Source organism: Nerophis lumbriciformis, linkage group LG32, assembly GCF_033978685.3.
Source record: "Nerophis lumbriciformis linkage group LG32, RoL_Nlum_v2.1, whole genome shotgun sequence".
NCBI classification, from domain to species: Eukaryota; Metazoa; Chordata; class Actinopteri; order Syngnathiformes; family Syngnathidae; genus Nerophis; species Nerophis lumbriciformis.
The window spans coordinates 14,882,449-14,907,420 of NC_084579.2; the positions used below are offsets into that span (position 1 = coordinate 14,882,449).

A 24,972-nucleotide genomic window follows, 5' to 3' on the forward strand; every position below is an offset into this window, starting at 1 on the left:
AGTCACGTCCGTTGTGTCCTTGAGCAAGACACTTCATCCTTGCTCCTGATGGGCCGTGCATGGCAGCTCCCGCCATCAGTGTGTGAGTGTGTGTGTGTGTGAATGAGTGAATGTGGAAATAGTGTCAAAGCGCTTTGAGTTCCTTAAAAAGGTAGAAAAACGTACAACTCATTTACTATTTACTATATATATGTACAGTATATATATATATATATATATATATATATATATATATATATATATATATATATATATATATAAGGGCAGCACGGTGGGAGAGGGGTTAGTGAGTCTGCCTCACAATACAAAGGTCCTGAGTAGTCGTGACTTCAATCCCGGCCTCGGGATCTTTCTGTGTGGAGTTTGCATGTTCTCCCCGTGACTGCGTGGGTTCCCTCCGGGTACTCCGGATTCCTCCCACCTCCAAAGACATGCACCTGGGGATAGGTTGATTGGCAACACTAAATTGGCCCTAGTGTGTGGATGTGAGTGTGAATGTTGTCTGTCTATCTGTGTTGGCCCTGTGATGAGGTGGCGACTTGTCCAGGGTGTACCCCGCCTTCCGCCCGATTGTAGCTGAGATAGGCTCCAGCGCCCCCCGCGACCCCAAAGGGAATAAGCGGTAGAAAATGGATGGATGTATATATATATATATATATATAAAGTTTGGACACACATTCTCATTCATGAAAATAAAGAAAATGCATTGAAATGAGAAGGTGTGTCCAAAACTTTTGGCCTGTACTGTTTATACATATATATATATATATATATATATATATATATATATATATATATATATATATATTGCTTGGACAGATCTGATGCGAATGTACTGTTTATATATATATATATATATATATATATATATATATATATATATATATATATATATATATATATATATATATATTGCTTGGACAGATCTGATGCGAATAGATCAGGGTTGAAGCACTTTGGAGGGTTTGGACTGGCAAAACAATATCCGATCCGTGTCACTTAAGGGCAACAAAATCAGATTTGGTGTGCGGTGTAAACGGGGCCAAAAGGTCCATTAATGTTATTAAAGCACTCTAAAAATAAAATGAAACAGTTGCCTAAGACTCCTTTACACGGTATATTATTTTCAAAACTTTCAAAAAAAAAAAAACATATGGATCGCGTGCTTTTTAAATAGAGGCAAAAAATGTGTTATTTATTATGGCAGACAAATTGACTTAAAAAATAAAAATAAAAATACAAATTATCAGTTCAGGTTGTGACCACCAGGGGGGTGCCGCACACACGCCTACAGAGTAAACACCAGCGTATCTCGGCATGCAGTGGACAGTCAGTCAGTTACCTGCCCACATGTGTGTGTTTTTGGTGTGTGTGAGAGAGAGAGAGAGTGTGTGCGTGTGTGTGTGTGTGTGTGTGTGTGACTTCCCACTTTGAGGAGGGAGAAAGGAGGGGGGATAAAACCACACACATTCAATACACAAACCCGGAACATTTGAAACATGAGTTGTTCTTTCAGAATACACACACACACACACACACATGCACACGCACGCACACGCACGCATACACTTGGAGGGCTCGGCGAGCAAGGAGCGACTAGTGCGCACAAACGTGTCCGCTTTTACGCGCGGGAGGACGGACGGCGATGCTGCAGCTTTGCGCCCCCACTCTCTCTCCCTCTCTCTCTCTCTCTGCAACTTTTCTTTTTTTTTTTTCTCCTGCAACACCTCCTTTAAGGAAGTTTGGATTTCTCAACCCCCCCAACCCCGTCCCTCACAATTGGAACTTTTTTTTTTTTTTTTTTTTTTTTTTTAAATAAATATGAGAGGTCGGTTCGCTGTCACTTTTCCACGCCTTTTAATTGCTGAAATGTCTTATTCCGTTTTAAGGGTGGGATAAAAAAAAGAAAGAAAAAAAGAGGAGAGGGGCAGGAGAAAGAAGGTGTGACAACTGTGGATCTCTGCAAGTAACTCCTACTAGCGTCCAAAAGGGGGGGAGGATGAGGGGGGGCATCGGCCAGTACCCCCCTCTCCTTGATTGATTAGTTATTAGTCATCCCTTTGGCTAAATGGGACCCATTGAAAAGGCACCGTGGAACACATGCATGAATCAAATATTCCCGTGTCCCTTCAATGTCTCCACAGTAGTTTTGCTTAAGAAGAGAGGGGGTCGTGGCTGGCAAATATAAAGAAAAAGGAAGGACTCCAAAAAAAAAAGAAGAGAAAGTGTGGACTGTATATTTTGTTTTTGTTTTGTTTTTTTTCCATTTTGGATGTCACATTTGAGTGGCGCTTTTCGCACAGAATGAAACTTTGGACATCACCCTGGCTGCCCTGCCTGGTGATCCTCATCCTCTGCTTTGGATCAGAGTGCGGGACGGTCCGGAGGAAAGGCAGATCCAAGCGGGACTTGGTGCGCTTGAGGGAGGCGAGAGCCGCCCTCCCGGGGGCTTGCGCCACGCGTCTGCCCCGGGGCAAGCGCTCCTTGGCCGGCTTGGAGCGCCGGGGGCTGCGGCAGCGTCGGCGCTCCTCGCAGCCGGAGGTGAGCTCCCCCGAGCGGGGGAAGGCTGTCTATTTCACCGGCAGGGGCGACCAGCTCCGGTTAAAGCCCGGCGTGGAGATCCCACGGGGGAACTTCACACTCGAGATGTGGATCAAGCCGGAGGGGGGCCAGCGCTCGCCTACTGTCATCGCAGGTATTGATTCCAAATCATTTTACTTATCTATTTTATTTTTATTTTTGGCAGTTTTTGCGTAAATGTCGGATTTCACTCCACAACTTTGTTTTTTCTTGCGTCATCCAGCCGCGGGCGTGGGTGCGCATCAGCTGGTGCGTTCCAATGTATTTTAAAACTATGATGTAATGGTCAGAAGTTTGCACGTCAGAAGTGGAGGCGCGCTCATGGACAGGTCGAATCGGGCACCTTTATTCCTGCAGGGTTTTTGCGCAAAAAAAATACAAAAAAAATAAAATAAAATCCCAACTTTACGCACAAGCGTCGCTTCCAACCGGGGCAAAAAAACCCTTAATAGAGGTAATTAAATCAAGTGTATAATAGATACCGATGATGCATGGAGGTGAGAAGGCGGGGTTTTAGGGGGCTTGTCCACTGTAGTCTGCGGCCATGCGTAAAAGCGCAGAGGTGTTAAACCAATTTACAGTGCGTTGCTTCCTCCCGCCGAAAGGGAGCGTTGCGCGCACACGCACACACGTCACCTGCCCGTGCTGTTGTGCAGATGGCTTGCTTGCATTTGAACCGAATTGAACTGGAATGAACCCGCTACCTCCCCTCCAAGCATACACACTGGAGGGCTCTAGCGCGACCATATGAGCAAATTTACTCACTGCCTTTTTTTTTTTTTTTTTTTTTTTTTTTTTAATTCCCATCTATCTGTCTGCCTTCGCACATTTGCCTAAATAACCACTGTGGTGTGTGTTGTGTTTGCCGACCACACTTTACAGAGCAGCCAGTTGGCAGGGAGATGCTCTGCAAAGGCATAAAAAGAGGGGAGGGAGGGGATGATTGTAAGAGTGTGTTAATGACAATAACAAGTACAAACATGGCCCAGGAAGCAGTGAGGGACTTTTAGATGAATTAAAATGAATTGATATTGAGGGTATTTTTTTTTTTTTTTTTGCCGTCTCTCACTATTACAGTAACCCCCAAAGAGAACAAATAAGAAGGCCAAACATTCCCAATAAAGCTTAATCTTTTAAATCTAAAACACACACACACACACACAAAAAAATCCCATCCTCTTGTTTTGATCCACTGGCTTGTTTGCAGCAGCTGTTTTGTAGCCTGGCTTGTTTTGACCAATGCAGCTTCTCTTTTTCCTGTCTATGTGTGTGTGTGTGTTTTTTTTTTTTCAAATTCCATCCATGCAGTCTTCTAAAGTTTCTTATTTTTGACCGGTTGACTTCTGTTGTTGTTGTTTTCGGTGTCTTTTGGAAAGTTGGGGGGGGGACGTGCGTGCCGTCACAGACTGACAGAAGAAACGAGTCACCTCGGCGCTCTTGAACATTTCTGGCTGGTCCGCGTGCAAATGCATCATGCAACCTGACCGGTCGAGTATTTAGACCCTTTTTTTTTTTTTTTTAGGTCCAAAATACCGAATCTAGCGACCCCCTGCCCTTGTGAAGGGGCTTAAGTCTTACACTCTAGTGAAGTGGTTCTCAGAATTTTTTTCACCAAGTACCACACCAGAAAACACTTGGCTCGCTAAGTGCCACCATAATGATCAACCTCAAAGTACAGTAGCGTAGTAGGCCTAAGTATTCATTAAAAACAAGGCAGACCAGCACGCACAAGACATTGTGCATTGATTCTATATACAAACCCCGTTTCCATATGAGTTGGGAAATTGTGTTAGATGTAAATATAAACGGAATACAATGATTTGCAAATCCTTTTCAACCCATATTCAATTGAATGCACTAGAAAGACAAATTATTTGATTTTCAAACTCATAAACTTAAATTTTTTTGCAAATAATAATTAACTTAGAATTTTATGGCTGCAACACGCACTGTGTTACATGGCCTTTCCTTTTAACAACACTCAATAAACGTTTGGGAACTGAGGAGACACATTTATTTAAGCTTCTCAGGTGGAATTCTTTCCCATTCTTGCTTGATGTACAGCTTAAGTTGTTCAACAGTCCGGGGGTCTCCGTTGTGGTATTTTAGGCTTCATAATGCGCCACACATTTTCAATGGGAGACAGGTCTGGACTACAGGCAGGCCAGTGTAGTACCCGCACTCTTTTACTAAGAAGCCACGTTGATGTAACACGTGGCTTGGCATTGTCTTGCTGAAATAAGCAGGGGCGTCCATGGTAACGTTGCTTGGATGGCAACATATGTTGCTCCAAAACCTGTATGTACCTTTCAGCATTAATGGCGCCTTCACAGATGTGTAAGTTACCCATGGCACTAACACAGCCCCATACCATCACAGATGCTGGCTTTTCAACTTTGCGCCTATAACAATCCGGATGGTTCTTTTCCTCTTTGGTCCGGAGGACACGACATCCACAGTTTCCAAAAACAATTTGAAATGTGGACTTGTCAGACCACAGAACACTTCTCCACTTTGTATCAGTCCATCTTAGATGAGCTCAGGCCCAGCGAAACTGACGGCGTTTCTGGGTGTTGTTGATAAACGTTTTTCGCCTTGCATAGGAGAGTTTTAACTTGCACTTACAGATGTAGCGACCAACTGTAGTTACTGACAGTGGGTTTCTGAAGTGTTCCTGAGCCCACGTGGTGATATCCTTTACACACCGATGTCGCTTGTTGATGCAGTACAGCCTGAGGGATCAAAGGTCACAGGCTTAGCTGCTTACGTGCAGTGATTTCTCCAGATTCTCTGAACCCTTTGATGATATTACGGACCGTAGATGGTGAAATCTACTTTTATACCCAATCATGGCACCCACCTGTTCCCAATTTGCCTGTTCACCTGTGGGATGTTCCAAATAAGCGTTTGATGAGCATTCCTCAACTTTATCAGTATTTATTGCCACCTTTCCCAACTTCTTTGTCACGTGTTGCTGGCATCAAATTCTAAAGTTAATGATTATTTGCAAAAAAAAAAAAAAAGTTTATCAGTTTGAACATCAAATATGTTGTCTTTGTAGCATATTCAACTGAATATGGGTTGAAAATGATTTGCAAATCATTGTATTCCGTTTGTATTTACATCTAAGACAATTTCCCAACTCATATGGAAACGGGGTTTGTATATATTAATATTGTATTCTATATTATACAAAGTCTCCCGTAGAAAAGCGCTATACAAGTACAACCCATTTATCATTTATTTATTTACTAACCCACCAGTGCCTCCATGGAAATGCCCCCCTCTACCTCAAATAACTACTCACCCCCAAATCCTCCACTCGACACCTCCGCTCCCGGACAGGCTAACCTCCTCCAACCTCCGAGGACAAAGCTACGAACAATGGGAGACCGGGCTTTCTGCTCCGCCGCTCCCAGTCTGTGGAACGCTGTCCCTGACCACCTGAGGGCACCACAGACTGTGGATGCTTTTAAAAAAAGGCTTGAAAACCCTTCTTTTTAAAAAAGCATTTTTTTAGATATATGCATACTAGTTATAGTTATTTGGCTTTTCTAGTTTTTATTTTTATTATCTTTTTATTTTATTTTTTTTAATACACTGTAGCACTTTGAGGTTATTTACTCAATGTAAAGTGCTTTTTACAAATTATTCTTCTTTAAAACTGACTTTGAAACAAGGTCGCAAAATACTGTATTTTTCGGAGTATAAGTCGCTCCGGAGTATAAGTCGCACCGGCCGAAAATGCACAATAAAGAAGGAAAAAAACATATATAAGTCGCACTGGAGTATAAGTCGCATTTTTTGGGGAAATCTATTTGATAAAAGCCAACACCAAGAATAGACATTTGAAAGGCAATTTAAAATAAATAAAGAATAGTGAACAACAGGCTGAATAAGTGTACGTTATATGAGGCATAAATAACCAACTGAGAACGTGCCTGGTATGTTAACGTAACATATTGTGGTAAATAACTATAACATATAGAACATGCTATACGTTTACCAAACAATCTGTCACTCCTAATCGCTAAATCCCATGAAATCTTATACGTCTAGTCTCTTACGTGAATGAGCTAAATAATATTATTTGATATTTTACGGTAGTGTGTTAATAATTTCACACATAAGTCGCTCCCCCGGCCAAACTATGAAAAAAACTGCGACTTATAGTCCGAAAAATACGGTAGTTGTATTTGTTAATTGAGACATCTTTGGTGTCTAACGTTGGATCCACGTTGTTGGTTGGGAAATTACCGAATTTCAAGGGGTCAAATCAACGTCACAACCTTACATTGAAGAATCGTTGTCAAAAAGCATGTTGTTGCAACGTTGTATTTGTGTTGTAGAATATTGGTCGGGAAATGACCAAAATTTGAAGGTCAAATCAACGGCGGAACCCAACATTGATTAAACGTTGTCAAAAAGCACGTCGTTCCAACGTTAGGTTTGAGTTGCACAACGTAAGGACCTAATTCAACACGTTTTCAACGTTGTTTTAATGTCTTGTGCTTGCTGGGAGAGGCTTTATTTAACAAGTACTGCACAGGCCAAAAGTTCGGACACACCTTCTCATTTTAATGCGTTTTGTTTATTTTCATGACTATTTACATTGTAGATTGTCACTGAAGGCATCACAACTATGACACCTGTGAAGGGAATGCCCTTTCAGGTGAACTACCTTTTGAAGCTCATGGAGAGAATGCCAAGAGTGTGCAAAGCAGTAATCAGAGCAAAGGGTGGCTACTTTGAAGAAACTAGAATATAAAACATGTTTTCAGTTATTTCACCTTTTCTTGTTAAGTACATAACTCCACATGTGTTCATTCATAGTTTTGATGCCTTCAGTGACAATCTACAATGTAAATAGTCAGGAAAATAAAGAAAACCAATTGAATGAGAAGGTGTGCCCAAACTTTTGGCCTGTACTGTATATTTATTAGTTTTGGCCCCTTTTACATTACACACAGTCTGAACAATAACACTGTGTTGAACATTCGCAAGTAAGGCGGTTCCTTTTGTCTTTTTATTGTTTACTTTGGTGTCAACTACGACCTACAGTAGTCAGATTGGAACAACTTCCATTGAAAGCAATAAACCTTTGAGAACGGCTCGAGGCCTGCCAGTACAATATTTAATTAAACAATTATTTGGCGCACCACTAGATAGAGCCCGTGTACCACTCGTGGTATGCTTACCACAGTTTGAGAATCCCTTCTCTACTCTACTGTATAGGTGTCCCAACACTTATGTCAATTTATAATCACATGCAACTCCAATCAGACATGCTAAGAAACAACAACAAAGGAGTATTGCATTTACTTTAAATTGTTATCCGGAAGGAGACTGGGGGCAGCAATAAAACATGGAGACTGTAGTATCTCCCGAAAGTTATATTCAGGGTGAACTAGAACAGAGAACTAAAACACCAAACACCCAACATCTTGTAGAAAGTCTTCCCAGAAGATTGGAAGCTGTCCCGATCCTTTTTGTCCATAGTACCAAAAGGGAGAACACTTTTTAGACAGGAGTAGACTGAGGGCAGTTAAGTGGAGAATGCAAAACCTCCATAAAGGCAGCTTTAACCCAATCAAACACCCTTAGCATGAACGAGAACCAAGCTGGCGAGTATGCCAGGTCCTATCGTAGGTCAAACATATTCTATCTGTTGTCCTCTGACCTCACAAATGGGCTAAACTTTTGTAAAAAGCCTTCCCAGACGAGTGGAAGCTGTTTTACCAGCACTTTTGACTTCCTGTCCGTGTAAGGTGTCCCAATAGTCTGTGCCAAATGAAACCGTAAATACCCAGCTGCATTGAACGCATCAGTCGGACTATGCAAACAAAAAGACAGCAAAGGAGCAGAAAGAGGTTCTTCAATTTTGACAAGTTACACTTTACTTTATCCAAGAGGAGACTGAGGGCTGCAGTTTAAAAAACACACAGCTTAGAAGGACACGCACACACGAAACAACAAAAAATAAGAATACAAGTCTTCTTCTATTTAGTTGCTACATTGTTAAAAATAAATTTTATCCAAGAGGAGACTGAGGGCTGCAGTCTCAAACCGCATTGAACGCATCGGTCAGAAGGAAACGCACACACACATACACACAAATCTACAAAAGACGGAGAAGGCAAGCCTTCTGAATTGAATTGCTACATTGTTAAAAAGACACATTTTAAGAGGAGACTGAGGGCTTCAATCTCAAACTGCACTGAACACATCGCTCAGTAGGACACACATGCACACAAACAACAAACAAGAACAATGGGAGTTTTCTGTATTCAATTGCTACCTTGTTAAAAAGGTACATTTTATCCAAGAGGAGACTGAGGGCTGCAGTCTCAAACCGCACTGGACGCATTGCTCAGAAGGAAACAAACACACACACACACACACACACACACACACACACACACACACACACACACACACACACACACACACACACACACACACACACACACACACACACACACACACACACACACAACAAATAAGGAGATTGTGAGTTTTAATTGCTACATTGTTAAAAAGGCACATTTTATCCAAGAGGAGACTAAGGGTTGCAGTCTCAAACCGCACTAAACACATCGCTCAGAAGGACACACATGCACACAAACAACAAATAAGAACAATGGGAGTTTTCTGTATTTAATTGCTACATTGTTAAAAAGGCACATTTTATCCAAGAGGAGACTGAGGGCTGCAGTCTCAAACTGCATTGGACGCATTGCTCAGAAGGAAACACACGCACACACACACAGACACACACACACACTCACACACCAAAAAAGGAGAAGGCGAGTCTTTTGTATTTTACTGCTACATTGTTAAAAAGACACATTCTATAGAGGAGACTGAGGGCTTCAATCTCAAACCGCATTGAACGTATCTCTCGAAGGACACACACGCACACATAACAAATAAGAAGATTGAGAGTTTTAATTGCTACATTGTTAAAAAGGCACATTTTATCCAAGAGGAGACTAAGGGTTGCAGTCTCAAACCGCACTGAACACATCGCTCAGAAGGACACACATGCACACAAACAATAAATAAGAACAATGGGAGTTTTCTGTATTTAATTGCTACATTGTTAAAAAGGCACATTTTATCCAAGAGGAGACTGAGGGCTGCAGTCTCAAACTGCATTGGACGCATTGCTCAGAAGGAAAAAAAACACACACACACACACACACACACCAACAAAGTAGAAGGCGAGTCTTTTGTATTTAATTGCTACATTGTTAATAATACACATTTTTAAGAGGAGACTGAGGGCTTTAATCTCAAAACGCATTGAGCGTGTCGTTTGAAGGACACACACACACACACACACACACACACACACACACACACACACACACACACACACACACACACACACACACACACACACACACACACACACACAACACCAAAAAAGGAGAAGGCAAGTTTTTTGTATTTAATTGCTACATTGTTAAAAAAAGACACATTTTTAGTAGGAGACTGAGGGCTGCAAACTCAAACCACATTGAACGTATCGCTCAGAAGGACACACAAACACAAAACACAACAAATAAGGAGATTGCCAATTTTCTGTATTTAATTGCTACAATGTTATAAAGGCACATTTTATTCAAGAGGAGACTAAGGGCTGCAGTGAATGAATCAATCACAATATAGATTTGTAGTTATTATACTCTGTGTGTATGTATGTATAAATTATTACATGCACATGCGCGCGCACGCACACACACACAGAGGAAGTGCTTTTATTTTGTAGCATTTTCGTGCACTTCCTCTTCAGGCAGTAGACACTCGGAGGAACATTTTCGAGTTGGCTTAATTGTTAAGTTTAATTCAATTATAATTTAAAAGTACATTCAACATAAACTCCAAATATTTACGATCTGATATACTCAAATATTTGAGTTTATGAACTCAAATTTTTTTGAGTTCTGCTTACTTATTCGGGTTTACAGTGTTCTTAATTTATTCTTGATTCGATTTAATGATTTGTTCTTTCAAAATAAGACAAAATGATGTTTAATCCACTGAGTTTTTAGTAACTGTGAGTTAATTATTTTAAGTCGCAGTTACATAATCTGCAAACGAGTTAATATTAGTTAGAAATAACAAGTTGAATACACTTGAAGAAGGAAAATGTTACTCACACTCAACATTAAAACACTTTTTAAGTTTACACTACATATTGTAGTTAATTATTTTGAGCATTATTTTGATTGATTCATTAATGAATCAAACGCATTATAGATTTTTATTGTTATTATACTCTGTGTGTGTATGTATATATACATTTTTACATGCACACACAAACACAAAGGAAGTGCTTTTATTTTGTAGCATTTTTGTGCACTTCCTCTTCAGGCAGCACTTTCTCGTGTTGGCTTAATTGGTAAGTTTAATTCAATTACAATTCAAAAGTACATTTAACATAAACTCCAAATATTTACGATCTGATCTACTCAAATATTTGAGTTTATGAACTCAAACAACTGATTTGCCTCACTTTTTTTTTTAGTTCTGCTTACTTATTCGGGTTTACAGTGTTCCTAATTTATTCTTGATTCGATTTAATGATTTGTTCTTTCAAAATAAGACAAAATGATGTTTAATCCATTGAGTTTTTAGTAACTGTGAGTTAATTATTATAAGTCGCAGTTACATAATCTGCAAACAAGTTAATATTAGTTAAAAATAACAAGTTGAATGTTACTCACGCTCAACATTTTTACGTAAATACAACTTTTAACAACTTTTTAAGTTTACACTACGTTTTCTCGTTCATTATTTTGAGCATTTGGGTTTACAGTGAATGAATCAATCGCATTATAGATTTGTAGTTATTATACTCTGTTTGTGTATGTATATATAAATTATTACATGCACATGCACAAACACACACAAACAAAGGAAGTGCTTTTATTTTGTAGCATTTTCGTGCACTTCCTCTTCAGGCAGCAGACACTCGGAGGAACATTTTCGAGTTGGCTTAATTGTTAAGTTTAATTCAATTATAATTTAAAAGTACATTCAACATAAACTCCAAATATTTACGATCTGATATACTCAAATATTTGAGTTTATGAACTCAAATTTTTTTGAGTTCTGCTTACTTATTCGGGTTTACAGTGTTCTTAATTTATTCTTGATTCGATTTAATGATTTGTTCTTTCAAAATAAGACAAAATGATGTTTAATCCACTGAGTTTTTAGTAACTGTGAGTTAATTATTTTAAGTCGCAGTTACATAATCTGCAAACGAGTTAATATTAGTTAGAAATAACAAGTTGAATACACTTGAAGAAGGAAAATGTTACTCACACTCAACATTAAAAAACGTTTTAAGTTTACACTACATATTGTAGTTCATTATTTTGAGCATTATTTTGATTGATTCATTAATGAATCAAACGCATTATAGATTTTTATTGTTATTATACTCTGTGTGTGTATGTATATATACATTTTTACATGCACACACACACACACAAAGGAAGTGCTTTTATTTTGTAGCATTTTTGTGCACTTCCTCTTCAGGCAGCACTTTCTCGTGTTGGCTTAATTGGTAAATTTAATTCAATTATAATTCAAAAGTACATTTAACATAAACTCCAAATATTTACGATCTGATCTACTCAAATATTTGAGTTTATGAACTCAAACAACTGATTTGCCTCACTTTTTTTTTTAGTTCTGCTTACTTATTCGGGTTTACAGTGTTCCTAATTTATTCTTGATTCGATTTAATGATTTGTTCTTTCAAAATAAGACAAAATGATGTTTAATCCATTGAGTTTTTAGTAACTGTGAGTTCATTATTATAAGTCGCAGTTACATAATCTGCAAACAAGTTAATATTAGTTAAAAATAACAAGTTGAATGTTACTCACGCTCAACATTTTTACGTAAATACAACTTTTAACAACTTTTTAAGTTTACACTACGTTTTCTCGTTCATTATTTTGAGCATTTGGGTTTACAGTGAATGAATCAATCGCATTATAGATTTGTAGTTATTATACTCTGTTTGTGTATGTATATATAAATTATTACATGCACATGCACAAACACACACAAACAAAGGAAGTGCTTTTATTTTGTAGCATTTTCGTGCACTTCCTCTTCAGGCAGCAGACACTCGGAGGAACATTTTCGAGTTGGCTTAATTGTTAAGTTTAATTCAATTATAATTTAAAAGTACATTCAACATAAATTCCAAATATTTACGATCTGATATACTCAAATATTTGAGTTTATGAACTCAAATTCTTTTGAGTTCTGCTTACTTATTCGGGTTTACAGTGTTCTTAATTTATTCTTGATTCGATTTAATGATTTGTTCTTTCAAAATAAGACAAAATGATGTTTAATCCACTGAGTTTTTAGTAACTGTGAGTTAATTATTTTAAGTCGCAGTTACATAATCTGCAAACGAGTTAATATTAGTTAGAAATAACAAGTTGAATACACTTGAAGAAGGAAAATGTTACTCACACTCAACATTAAAAAACGTTTTAAGTTTACACTACATATTGTAGTTCATTATTTTGAGCATTATTTTGATTGATTCATTAATGAATCAAACGCATTATAGATTTTTATTGTTATTATACTCTGTGTGTGTATGTATATATACATTTTTACATGCACACACACACACAAAGGAAGTGCTTTTATTTTGTAGCATTTTTGTGCACTTCCTCTTCAGGCAGCACTTTCTCGTGTTGGCTTAATTGGTAAATTTAATTCAATTATAATTCAAAAGTACATTTAACATAAACTCCAAATATTTACGATCTGATATACTCAAATATTTGAGTTTATGAACTCAAACAACTGATTTGTCTCACTTTTTTTTTAGTTCTGCTTACTTATTCGGGTTTACAGTGTTCCTAATTTATTCTTGATTCGATTTAATGATTTGTTCTTTCAAAATAAGACAAAATGATGTTTAATCCACTGAGTTTTTAGTAACTGTGAGTTAATTATTATAAGTCGCAGTTACATAATCTGCAAACAAGTTAATATTAGTTAAAAATAACAAGTTGAATGAACGTAAAAAGAAGGAAAATGTTACTCACGCTCGACATTTTTACGTGAATACAACTTTTAACAACTTTTTAAGTTTACACTATGTATTCTAGTTCATTATTTTGAGCATTCGGGTTTACAGTGAATGAATCAATCGCATTATAGATTTGTAGTTATTATACTCTGTGTGTGTATGTATATATAAATTATTACATGCACATGCACAAACACACACAAACAAAGGAAGTGCTTTTATTTTGTAGCATTTTCGTGCACTTCCTCTTCAGGCAGCAGAAACATTTTAGAGTTGGCTTAATTGTTAAGTTTAATTCAAGTATAATTTAAAAGTCCATTTAACATAAACTCCAAATATTTACGATCTGATATACCGTATTTTTCGGAGTATAAGTCGCACCGGAGTATAAGTCGCACCCGCCAAAAATGCATAATAAAGAAGGGAAAAAACATATATAAGTCGCACTATGAAAAAAACTGTGACTTATAGTCCGAAAAATACGGTACTCGAATATTTGAGTTTATGAAAAAAAAAACAATTTAATGATATCAGTGCTTTATTAAATGATCTGTTACTTTAGAACGATGTTGTAACGCGACCACTCTCAACACTGATTAGGACGTTCAGAGAAAAGTCATTTTTCTTTCTCGTCCGACGTTGTCGGCAGGCGGCGGTTAACATTCAACAGATTTAACCAGAACCGAACGTCAGGGTACGTCTTGTCCTTCGAAAGCCTTCCAGGGAGGAAGTTTCCTGGGCTGCCGCGACGCTTGCATGTGGTCAGAATTGATCCCGGGTTTTACGACGCTTCCCACCACTGTGACTCACATATCAGGACATCAAGTTCCGTGTCCAAATGTTATGCAAACTTTGATGTGCCCCATATACGGGTCATGCAGTGTTGTCCCCGCATCAAGGGGGGAAAGACAATGCCTTGTAAAGGGGGAGAATTCCCTGCCGACGGTAGCTGATATTTGCAGAGATAACAGACGTATCCAAAAGCGCATTGGTGAGGTCACACACTGATGTTGGTCGAGAAGGTCTGGCTCTCAGTGCATCCAAAAGGTGTTCTATCGGGTTCAGGTCAGGACTCTGTGCAGGCCAGTCAAGTTCATCCACACCAGACTCTTGTCATCCATGTCTTTATGGACCTTGCTTTGTGCACTGGTGCACAGTCATGTTGGAAGAGTAAGGGGCCCGCTCCAAAATGTTCCCACAAGGTTGGGCAAAATGTGTTGGTATCCTAGAGCAGTGTGCCGCGAGATATCGTCTGGTGTGCTGTGGGAAATTATACAATTTCACCTAATTGGTCCAAAAAATATTTTTTGCAAATCAATAATCATAATAATGTGCCGTTGTCTAGTGCCAGTGCTGTGTAGAGCTTGGCATGGTAACTAAGTAATACTCCATATCAGTAGGTGGCAGCAGGTAGTTCATTGCTTTGTAGAAGTCGGAACGCGTCGAGGATGGTTTGTCGTGATCCCAATATGCAGAGCACAGCGGGAGACAGCGTGCAGGTAAAAAGGTATGTAACGCTTAAACCAAAAATCAACAAAAGGCAAGTCCCGCTAGGAAAAGGCACTGAAGCATAGGGATGGCTATGTAAAACAAAATAAAAACTGAACTGGCTACAAAGTCAACAAAAACAGAATGCTGGATGACAGCAAAAACTTACAGCGTGTGGAGCAAAGACGGCGCCCACAAAGCACATCCCGTACATGACATGACAATCAACAATGTCCCCACAAAGAAGGATGGTGTACGCACAACTTCAATAGTCTTGATTGCGAAAACAAAGCAGGTGCGGGCAATACCACTCAAAGGAAGGCGTGAAGCTGCTACAGGAGAACACCAACAAAACAGGAACGGTCACCAAAATAACAGCGCAAGACAGGAACTAAAGCACGACAAACAAACAACAACAAACTCAAAATAAGGCACGACAACCTGGTGGAGTTAATTTTTTAACCTTTTCTGCTGGGGGTGTGCCTCCGTATTTTTTTGATGAAAAAAATGTGCCTTGGCTCAAAAAAGGTTGAAAAACACTGTCCTAGAGCATTCAAAGTTCCTTTCACTGGAACTAAGGAACTAAGAAATATGATCATATCACACCAACTTTCAAATCCCTTCACTGGCTTCCTGTTCCACTCAGGATTGAATTCAAAGTCTCCCTACAAACCCACCAGTGCCTCAATGGAAATGCCCCCTTCTACCTCAAAGAACTACTCACCCCCAAATCCTCCACACGACACCTCCGCATCCGGACAGGCTAACTTCCTCCAACCTCCAAGGACAAAGCTACGAACAATGGGAGACCGGGCTTTCTGCTCCGCCGCTCCCAGTCTGTGGAACGCTCTCCCTGACCACCTGAGGGCACCACAGACTGTGGATGCTTTTAAAAAAGGCTTAAAAACCCTTCTTTTTTTTAAAAAAGCCTTCTTTTTTTTTTTAGATGTATGCATATTAGTTTTAGCTATTTGGCTGTTCTAGTTTTTATTTTTATTTTTTTTTAATTATCTTTCTATTTTTATTTTTTATTTTTTTAATACACTGTAGCACTTTGAGGTTGTTTACTCAATGTAAAGTGCTTTTTACAAATAAAATCTATTATTATTATTATTATTATTATTATTATTATCCACACCAGACTCTGTCATCCATGTCAGTATGGACCTTGGTTTGTGCACTGGTGCACAGTCATGTTGGAAAAGGAAGGGTCCCGCTCCAAACTGTTTCCACAAGGTTGGAAGCATGGAATTGTCCAAAATGTTTTGGTATCCTGGATGATTCAAAGTTCCTTTCACTGGAACTAAGGGGCCAAGCCCAACCCCTGAAAAACAACCCCACACCATAATTCCTCCTCCACCAAATTTCACACTCGGTCCAATGCAATCCGAAATGTAGCGTTCTCCTGGCAACCTCCAAACCCAGACTCGTCCATTAGATTGCCAGATGGAAAAGTGTGATTCATCAGTCCAGAGAACGCGTCTTCACTGCTCTAGAGTCCAGTGGCGACATGCATTACACCTCTGCATCCGACGCTTTGCATTGGACTTGGTGATGCATGGTTTAGATGCAGCTGCTCGGCCATGGAAACCCATTCCATGAAGCTCTCTGCGTACTGTACGTGGGCTAATTGGAAGGTCACATGAAGTTTGGAGCTCTGTAGCAACTGACTGTGCAGAAAGTATTTGCACTATGCGCTTCAGCATCCGCTGACCCCTCTCTGTCAGTTTACATGGCCTACCACTTGGTGGCTGAGTTGCTGTTGTTCCCAAACTCTTCCATTTTCTCATAATAAAGCAGACAGTTGACTTTGGAATATTTAGGAGCGAGGAAATTTCACGACTGGATTTGTCGCACAGGTGGCATCCTATGACAGTTCCACGCTGGAAATCACTGAGCTCCTGAGAGCAGCCCATTCTTTCAAAAATGTTTGTAGAAACAGTCTCCATGCCTAAGTGCTTGATTTTATACACCTGTGGCCGGGCCAAGTGATTAGGACACCTGATTCTCATCATTTGGATGGGCAGCCAATTACTTACTTACCGGTACTTTTAATTTTATAGTCAGGTTTGTTTCTGCAAATCAGCTGTATGTACGCCAAAATGCAGAGTGGTGCGATCACTCCTCCCACCAGTTATAAATGATAACCACCTTACATAATATAAATACACAGAGGAATTTGTTATAATATCTGAAGTTAAAAGAAACGCTAAATACATCCTCCCTCTCTCTCTCACACACGCATATTCATGTGTGTCATATCATTTTGACTGCCTCTACCACCAGTTATTCATAATATTTGCCACTTTGCATAATGAATGGACGTGGAATAATCCAAAAAAGCAAAATCCCATCATATACTTCCTCGCTCAATCACGGGCAATGTGTCAAATATTGCGACTGCTTCTCCCACCAGTTTGTACACTCTCACATGCAGACCTATGTCATATCGCTCCTCCAGCCAGTTATTAATGATAACCTATGCACAATAGAAATTAACAAAACAACTTGAAATAAGCCACAAAGTCAAAAAAGTAATACAACATTGTAAGTTTTAGTTTGTTGGTTCAGATCAGGGTCATGTTGTTGTTGTGATTAACCCTTGTGTAATGTTCATATTGTTGTCACTCAGCCAGCGTTTGTGGGTCTGATGGACCCGTTGCATTTTGTGGCTTTTAATGCCTCACAATCAAACACTTTTATGTTAAAATACTGAACAGATGTTTACCTTATCCCAATAAACATCTGTTCAGTATTTTAACATAAAAGTGTTTGATTGTGAGGCATTAAAAGCCACAAAATACAACGGGTCCATCAGACCCACAAACGCTGGCTGAGTAACAACAATATGAAAGTTGCACGGAAAATGTCTCTGCCAGTTTCTGCATCCCACAGGGATTCTTCTTTTGTGTTTCTGCACCTGCAGTTCCCACACAAGGTTGCAACATTGTTTGTCAACACTGTCTGCTCTCATTTTCTCGCACATTTGACCCTCTGATGTTCTGTGTACCTACACTCTGTCCTTCTCCTGTCTAGGCCTGCCAGGTGTGTGTGTGTGTGTGTGTGTGTGGGTGAGTGCGTGTGGTACACAGAACATCAATTTCCACACTTCTATTAGCCCCGGATCTAGTGGACCCGGACATCTTATATGTAATAGAAATGTGTATGGTGTGTGGTCATTAAATATGTATTTTGATATATGTTCTTCACAGAAAATGAGCCAAAGTCAGTGAGTCTCAGTTTGAAAAATTAATTAATTGTATCATTTTTCTTTTAATAAAAAATAAAAACGGGTCCCACAGACCCGAACACCACACAAGGGTTAAGGGTTGTATCAATAAAATTTGATTGATGGATTGATAAGCCTGAATAGTTCTTTCTGGAAATCAGAATTGAGTCATTTGAACCATGTCGTGATGTAGATATAAATAGACCATTACACCAAATTCAATATAGAATAATAATAATATCAGTGTCAAGTTCATGAGAGCAGAAGCCAATGTTGTCAAAGCGGTTTGAAAACCCAGAGGAAGGACTGTCGAACTAAACGAAAGCATGGCTGTTTGGAGTTTAAGTGTCACACTTATCGTTAGCGATCATTACCTCAAACTGAACCCTCGTATTAGTCCGACCACTGAGCGAACACGAGCCGCCGCCAGCTACCTTTAATGGGATGTCGGTGTCACAATAAAACCAAACGGAATCTATTGGCAGACTCCAAAGACCGGCGTCCAAGAAGTCGTAGCAGTGGACCTATTCAGCGCTTGACAGCCTAGTTAAATGTTTAAAGTCTCAATATGTGATGTCATGACATTTTTAGCATCACTTTTTCGGTTAAATATCGGTGGAAATTTCCATCACCCGTACGCGGCCGACGTGCCCGGCCACTTAAAAGTCCTCTTGTGAGGGCGCAAACAGTTCTTTTATCAGATGTGTTTTCTTTGTCGCGTTTGTGCTAACGCGGCTTTCAGTCCTTGTTTGTTTCCTAAGGGTGTTTTGCTTGGAGGAAGACGAATGGACGGTGGCCTTTGGAACACACGCAAATCCCTTAATGTGTGCGGACACAAATGGATACATATCGCGTATATATTGCTGTTAAACCTATACATGTTTGTATGCGAGCCAGGACAGTCCCAAGGCAGGTTCTGGAAAAGTGTAGTGTGTTAGATTAATTGAGCATGGCAGAATTATGACAGCTGTTTACACTGGGAGCCCGGCGAGCATTTGAGCACACCTTCTAGCCTTGAGTGCACTAGCTGACAGATGGAGGGCTTTTTCCTCTCCCTGCAGACGTCATCCACCTAAGACACTGGCCTTGACGCTGAACCCAGCCGGTCGCTGTCCTTTTGAACATAAGTCCATTGAATTAGCCGGTTAATGAATGCATCCTGGAGCGCTCGCGTCTAACGAGAACCAGATCAAAGTTAAGCAAAGATGTCAGCGCGCTTGCCATCGGCGATCAATCATGGGAACGAGCATGTGTTGGCGTTATTGTGATTATTATTATTGCGAGCGAGACAGCGGAATTGAAAAATGTGAGACGCTTTAGAGCTGGGTGATCAATCCCTGAGATGACGCGATGTCAAAGTCCTTGTGACGTCGCGTCATCTTGAAGGGGACAGTTGTAAACATTGCGTTAGAAAGATGGAGAAGGGCTTAAGTCCCTTCTACGCCATACTTGCCAACCCTCCCGGATTTTCCGGGAGACTCCCGAAATTCAGCGTCTCTCCCGAAAACCTCCCGGGACAAATTTTCTCCCGAAAATCTCCCGAAATTCAGGCGGACTCAGGTCCATGAGGACCTGAGTTCGCTAACCCACAATATAACCAGCATACCTGCCCAATCACGTTATAACTGTAGAATGATGGAGGGCGAGTTCTTGGTTTCTTATGTGGGTTTATTGTTAGGCAGTTTCATTAACGTCCTCCCAGCGCGGCAACAAAACACAACAACAGCAGTCACGTTTTTGTATACCGTAAAGCAGTTCGTCTGCCGTAAACAGCAATGTTGTGACACTCTTAAACAGGACAATACTGCCATCTAGTGCATTTGATGAAAGCACTTTTGTGCGTGCCACACATCAATGCATCATCAGAGTTCAGCATGGTTAGAAAAATAGTGACAGAGAATAGAACAAGGATGGACAATTCAACCCTTAACTCAACAATGAGTGGATGAGTGTTATGTGTGTGTATATGTGTAAATAAATAAACACTGAAATTCAAGTATTTATTTTATATATATATATATATATATATATATATATATATATATATATATATATATATATATATATATATATATATATATATATATGTATGAAATACTTGACTTGGTGAATTCTAGCTGTAAATATACTCCTCCCCTCTTAACCACGCCCCTAACCACGCCCCCCGCCCCACCCCCGACCACGCCCCACCCCCTCCCCCCACCTCCCGAAATCGGAGGTCTCAAGGTTGGCAAGTATGTTCTACGCTAAGATTCCATCCATCCATTTTCTACCGCTTGTCCCTTTCGGAGTCGCGGGGGGTGCTGGAGCCTATCTCAGCTGCATTCGGGCAAGTCGCCACCTCATCGCAGGGCCAACACAGATAGACAGACAACATTCACACTCACATTCACACACTAGGGCCAATTTAGTGTTGCCAATCAACCAATACCCAGGTGCATGTTTTTTGGAGGTGGGAGGAAGCCGAAGTACCCGGAGGGAACCCACGGGGAGAACATGCAAACTCCACACAGAAAGACCCCGAGCCCGGGACTGACCTTAGGACCTTCGTATTGTGAGGCACATGGCTAAGGTTATCCAGGGTAAATCCCACCTAAACTTATCCTTGTCCACACATACACAATGGTCCTTTAAGACCCCCTCCCCACCCTCCGTCCGCCGGCGCGAGGCGACCTAGTACGCATGCGCGGAAAATGCGCATGTCATAGTCACCTCCAGTGTGGCTTTGTGTGCAAATTCTTAAATGTAACTTATCTGAACAATATCCAGTGTTGTGGTATTTCAATTAACTGGAATCCAGTGTGCTGTGCCTGAGCCATCATAAATTAATCAAATCTTTAAAGGACATGTGAACGTAAACAATGTGATAAAGAACATTTTATATCAATCAATCTAGGGATGTAGATATCTGGTCAGGACACTCCTCACTCTTTGACCTTCACCTTCATTGTCTATTAGTTTTTGGTGACTTTATATACTCTGTAACTAGACGTTGAGTCCACGACATACATGGCGGACAATAACTGATAGTCTGCTTTGCCAGTCCAAAAGTATTCCCCGTTTTCCGTAGTCTTCCCTCGTTGGCCAGGTAATACAAAGCACACGCTACCTTTTTTTATCAAATCCACGGGAGCCCGCATTCTTGTTGTCTCTCCTTCGACAAATGGACAAAGTTTTTCGGTAAGTAGAATCACTGGACATTGGAAAGTTCTCTTGCCGTCTGAGAAGTGTTGTATCCCAAATAGCTGCCATCGCTTTCTCTTAAGGTATTCATGTGCGATTTCCACAAGCGTCTGTACATGTAGAAGAAGGAGAAACACGGGTATGTCTGGATGACTCGCCTCCATATTTCCAGTGGTTAGCTCCGAGTTACGAAACCGCTTTATTATGAAGCTGACTGTGGCGCGTTCTTTCTGACGTCACTTCCTGTGTGGGGCACGGTCTTTCGGGCGTCACTTCCTCTTCGAACTCACTTTGTAGACGATCAATGAGTCCATACAAAGCTAAGAGCCGAAGATTCAAGAAATAGACGGCATACCGTGTAAAAAATTATCCAAGGAGGGGGACCTTAAACGATGATTTAGTGTGGCCGAAACGGGGCTTAGGCTAAATAATTATTCGTTTAATGAGTTATCCGGCTTAATGTAGACAGGGTCAAACGCCAATTTCAAGATATGTCTGAGATTCTATCATCTTTATCTATCAACAAGATTCATACTATTGCCCTGGTAAACACCAGGCTATGTAATATAATGTACAAAACACACTCTTCGTTAGCACTCATTTCTGTCTGATTGATTGTGACTGAGAGTAACTCCTTTGCGCTATTTTCTCGTGCCAGGCAAGTCCTGACTTTCGGATTGCTCTATTTTGTCACTAAACTTGCAATATTAATCCTTAAAACAAACGCCTGTTCTTTAAATATATCAAAAATAAATGCAAACATTTTGTGAGCTAACATTTTCAACCGTTTAAACTTGTGTAAAATTCAATTGTAGTCATTATGACCTGGGACCTTTGTGGGTCTGTTTTTATTGTCTTTGATGATGACATCATACAACGAAATGTTCATTTGAAAGATTAGCGGGATGAAATACAGCCACAAGAGTAAAACTTTGCATTGTCTGTTCTTTGCTGGGTTATTTTTAGAACAAGCTATTAAGTGAGTATACATTGGAGTTCCCAAAGACCCTTTTGTCCCCCATTGACTCCCTTTAATAAAGACCATTTTGATAGACTATAAACTTGTTATTTTAAAAAGGCTTTTTCATGAAAACCAAATTACTCCAAACATTTCCCTTTGAACTACGTGCAAATCCTATTAAAGGTGTAGTTTGGCCCCTCAACTCGATACTGCCAAAGTACCATTGAGTACCATATATTCATATTAGACGCATAGTTGCTTTGAATCAGCCTACAACTTGTATGTAATAAACAGTGTTGGTGAGTTGGTAGTGACATACCAGTTGTGTGGATTGTGGTTACAAAAAATATGGTGCGTGTGAGTGCACAAATAATGCATAGTTAGCGTTTTTGCGATCTGAAGTTGATCTTGAGATTTAAAGGGGAACATTATCACCAGACCTATGTATGCGTCAATATATACCTTGATGTTGCAGAAAAAAGACCATATATTTTTTTAACCGATATCCGAACTCTAAATGGGTGAATTTTGGCGAATTAAACGCCTTTCTAATATTCGCTCTCGGAGCGAAGCAATCCGCCATTTTCTCAAACACCGACTCAAATCAGCTCTGTTATTTTCCGTTTTTTCGACTGTTTTCTATACCTTGGAGACATCATGCCTCGTCGGTGTGTTGTCGGAGGGTGTAACAACACAAACAGGGAAGGATTCAAGTTGCACCAGTGGCCCAAAGTTGCGAAAGTGGCAAGAAATTGGACGTTTGTTCCGCACACTTTACCGACGAAAGCTATGCTACGACAGAGATGGCAAGAATGTGTGGATATCCTGCGACACTCAAAGCAGATGCATTTCCAACGATAAAGTCAAAGAAATCTGCCGCCAGACCCCCATTGAATCTGCCGGAGTGTGTGAGCAATTCAGGGACAAAGGTCCTCGGTAGCACGGCAAGCAATGGCGGCAGTTTTTTCCCGCAGACGAGCGAGCTAAACCCCCTGGATGTCTTGGCTCACACCGTCCCTTATGCCACCGAAGATGATCAAGAGAAGAATATCGACCCTAGCTTCCCTGGCCTGCTGACATGAGGGTATGTCTACAGAATATATTAATTGATGAAAATTGGGCTGTCTGCACTCTCAAAGTGCATGTTGTTGCCAAATGTATTTCATATGCTGTAAACCTAGTTCATAGTTGTTAGATTCCTTAAATGCCAAACAAACACATACCAATCGTTGGTTAGAAGGCGATCGCCGAATTCGTCCTCGCTTTCTCCCGTGTCGCTGGCTGTCGTGTCGTTTTCGTCGGTTTCGCTTGCATACAGTTAAAACCGATATGGCTCAATAGCTTCAGTTTCTTCTTCAATTTTGTTTTCGCTACCTGCCTCCACACTACAACCATCCGTTTCAATACATGCGTAGTCTGTTGAATCGCTTAAGCCGCTGAAATCCAAATCTGAATCCGAGCTAATGTCGCTATATCTTGCTGTTCTTTCCGCCATGTTTGTTTGTATTCACTATGAGACGTCACAGGAAAATGGACGGGTGTTTACAACGATGGTTAAAATCAGGCACTTTGAAGCTTTTTTTAGGGATATTGCGTGATGGGTAAAATTTTGAAATAAACTTCGAAAAATATAATAAGCCACTGGGAACTGATTTTTAAAGGTTTTAACCATTCTGAAATTGTGATAATGTTCCCCTTTAAGCTTTGAAAGTAAAAAAAAAAAAAAAAAAAAAAATATATATATATATATATATACATATATATATATTAATATGTGTATATACATATACATTACCTACTTTTAAGACTTTTTATGACTGATCCACAGGACCTATAACATTTGGGGGATACCAAGGGTTAAAGAAGCTAACATAACTGATAATTTCTAGCATTGATTTATTACAATACATTTACCTTTGCATATTTGGAGAATAAAGATACAGGCTAAAAATATTTTAACGATTCATTCGACACTACTAAAAGAATACACTAAGAATAACAGGTATGGATAGGGATAGCAATCAAACTAAAATAGCGCAGAACACTAACATTAGCTTATCATATTCTAGCATTTTTAACTCTTCAGAACAATACACAGTAATTGTTCTAAAACAGCATGCTGTTACAATCATTTATAACATGAAAGTAAACTTGATTTGAATAGACAGCACTAGCCAACAACAACGAGTAAGAATACACGTAAAAGGTGTCTGTACTTTTTAGCTAGCAGACTAAATTAGCTTAGGGAGCTAACTTTAACAAATCATTCATTGCAAAATAGCCTTCGAAAGGTAGCATTTTGGTTATTTTAAAACAGCATTCTTCTGCAATTAGCTCTAAAACATAAACTTACGTAACAATGAGGTGTTCAACTACTCAACATATGAGTTACATAAACAATAACAAATAAGAAAACTGGTAAACTATTTGTTATAGTAGCTAGCAGACTAA

At 39.7% G+C, this 24,972-nt stretch overlaps 1 protein-coding gene across 1 annotated transcript in view; it reads left to right on the plus strand.

Moving 5' to 3' along the window:
• The first annotated feature begins 1,563 nt into the window (after nt 1–1,563).
• Nucleotides 1,564–24,972, plus strand: part of pappaa (pregnancy-associated plasma protein A, pappalysin 1a) — a 288,874-nt gene continuing 265,465 nt past the window's right edge. The window contains exon 1 of the mRNA XM_061927311.1: nt 1,564–2,695. Within this exon, the coding sequence (XP_061783295.1) occupies nt 2,305–2,695 (391 nt within the window). The 5' untranslated portion in view covers nt 1,564–2,304. The remainder of the gene's footprint in view (nt 2,696–24,972) is intronic.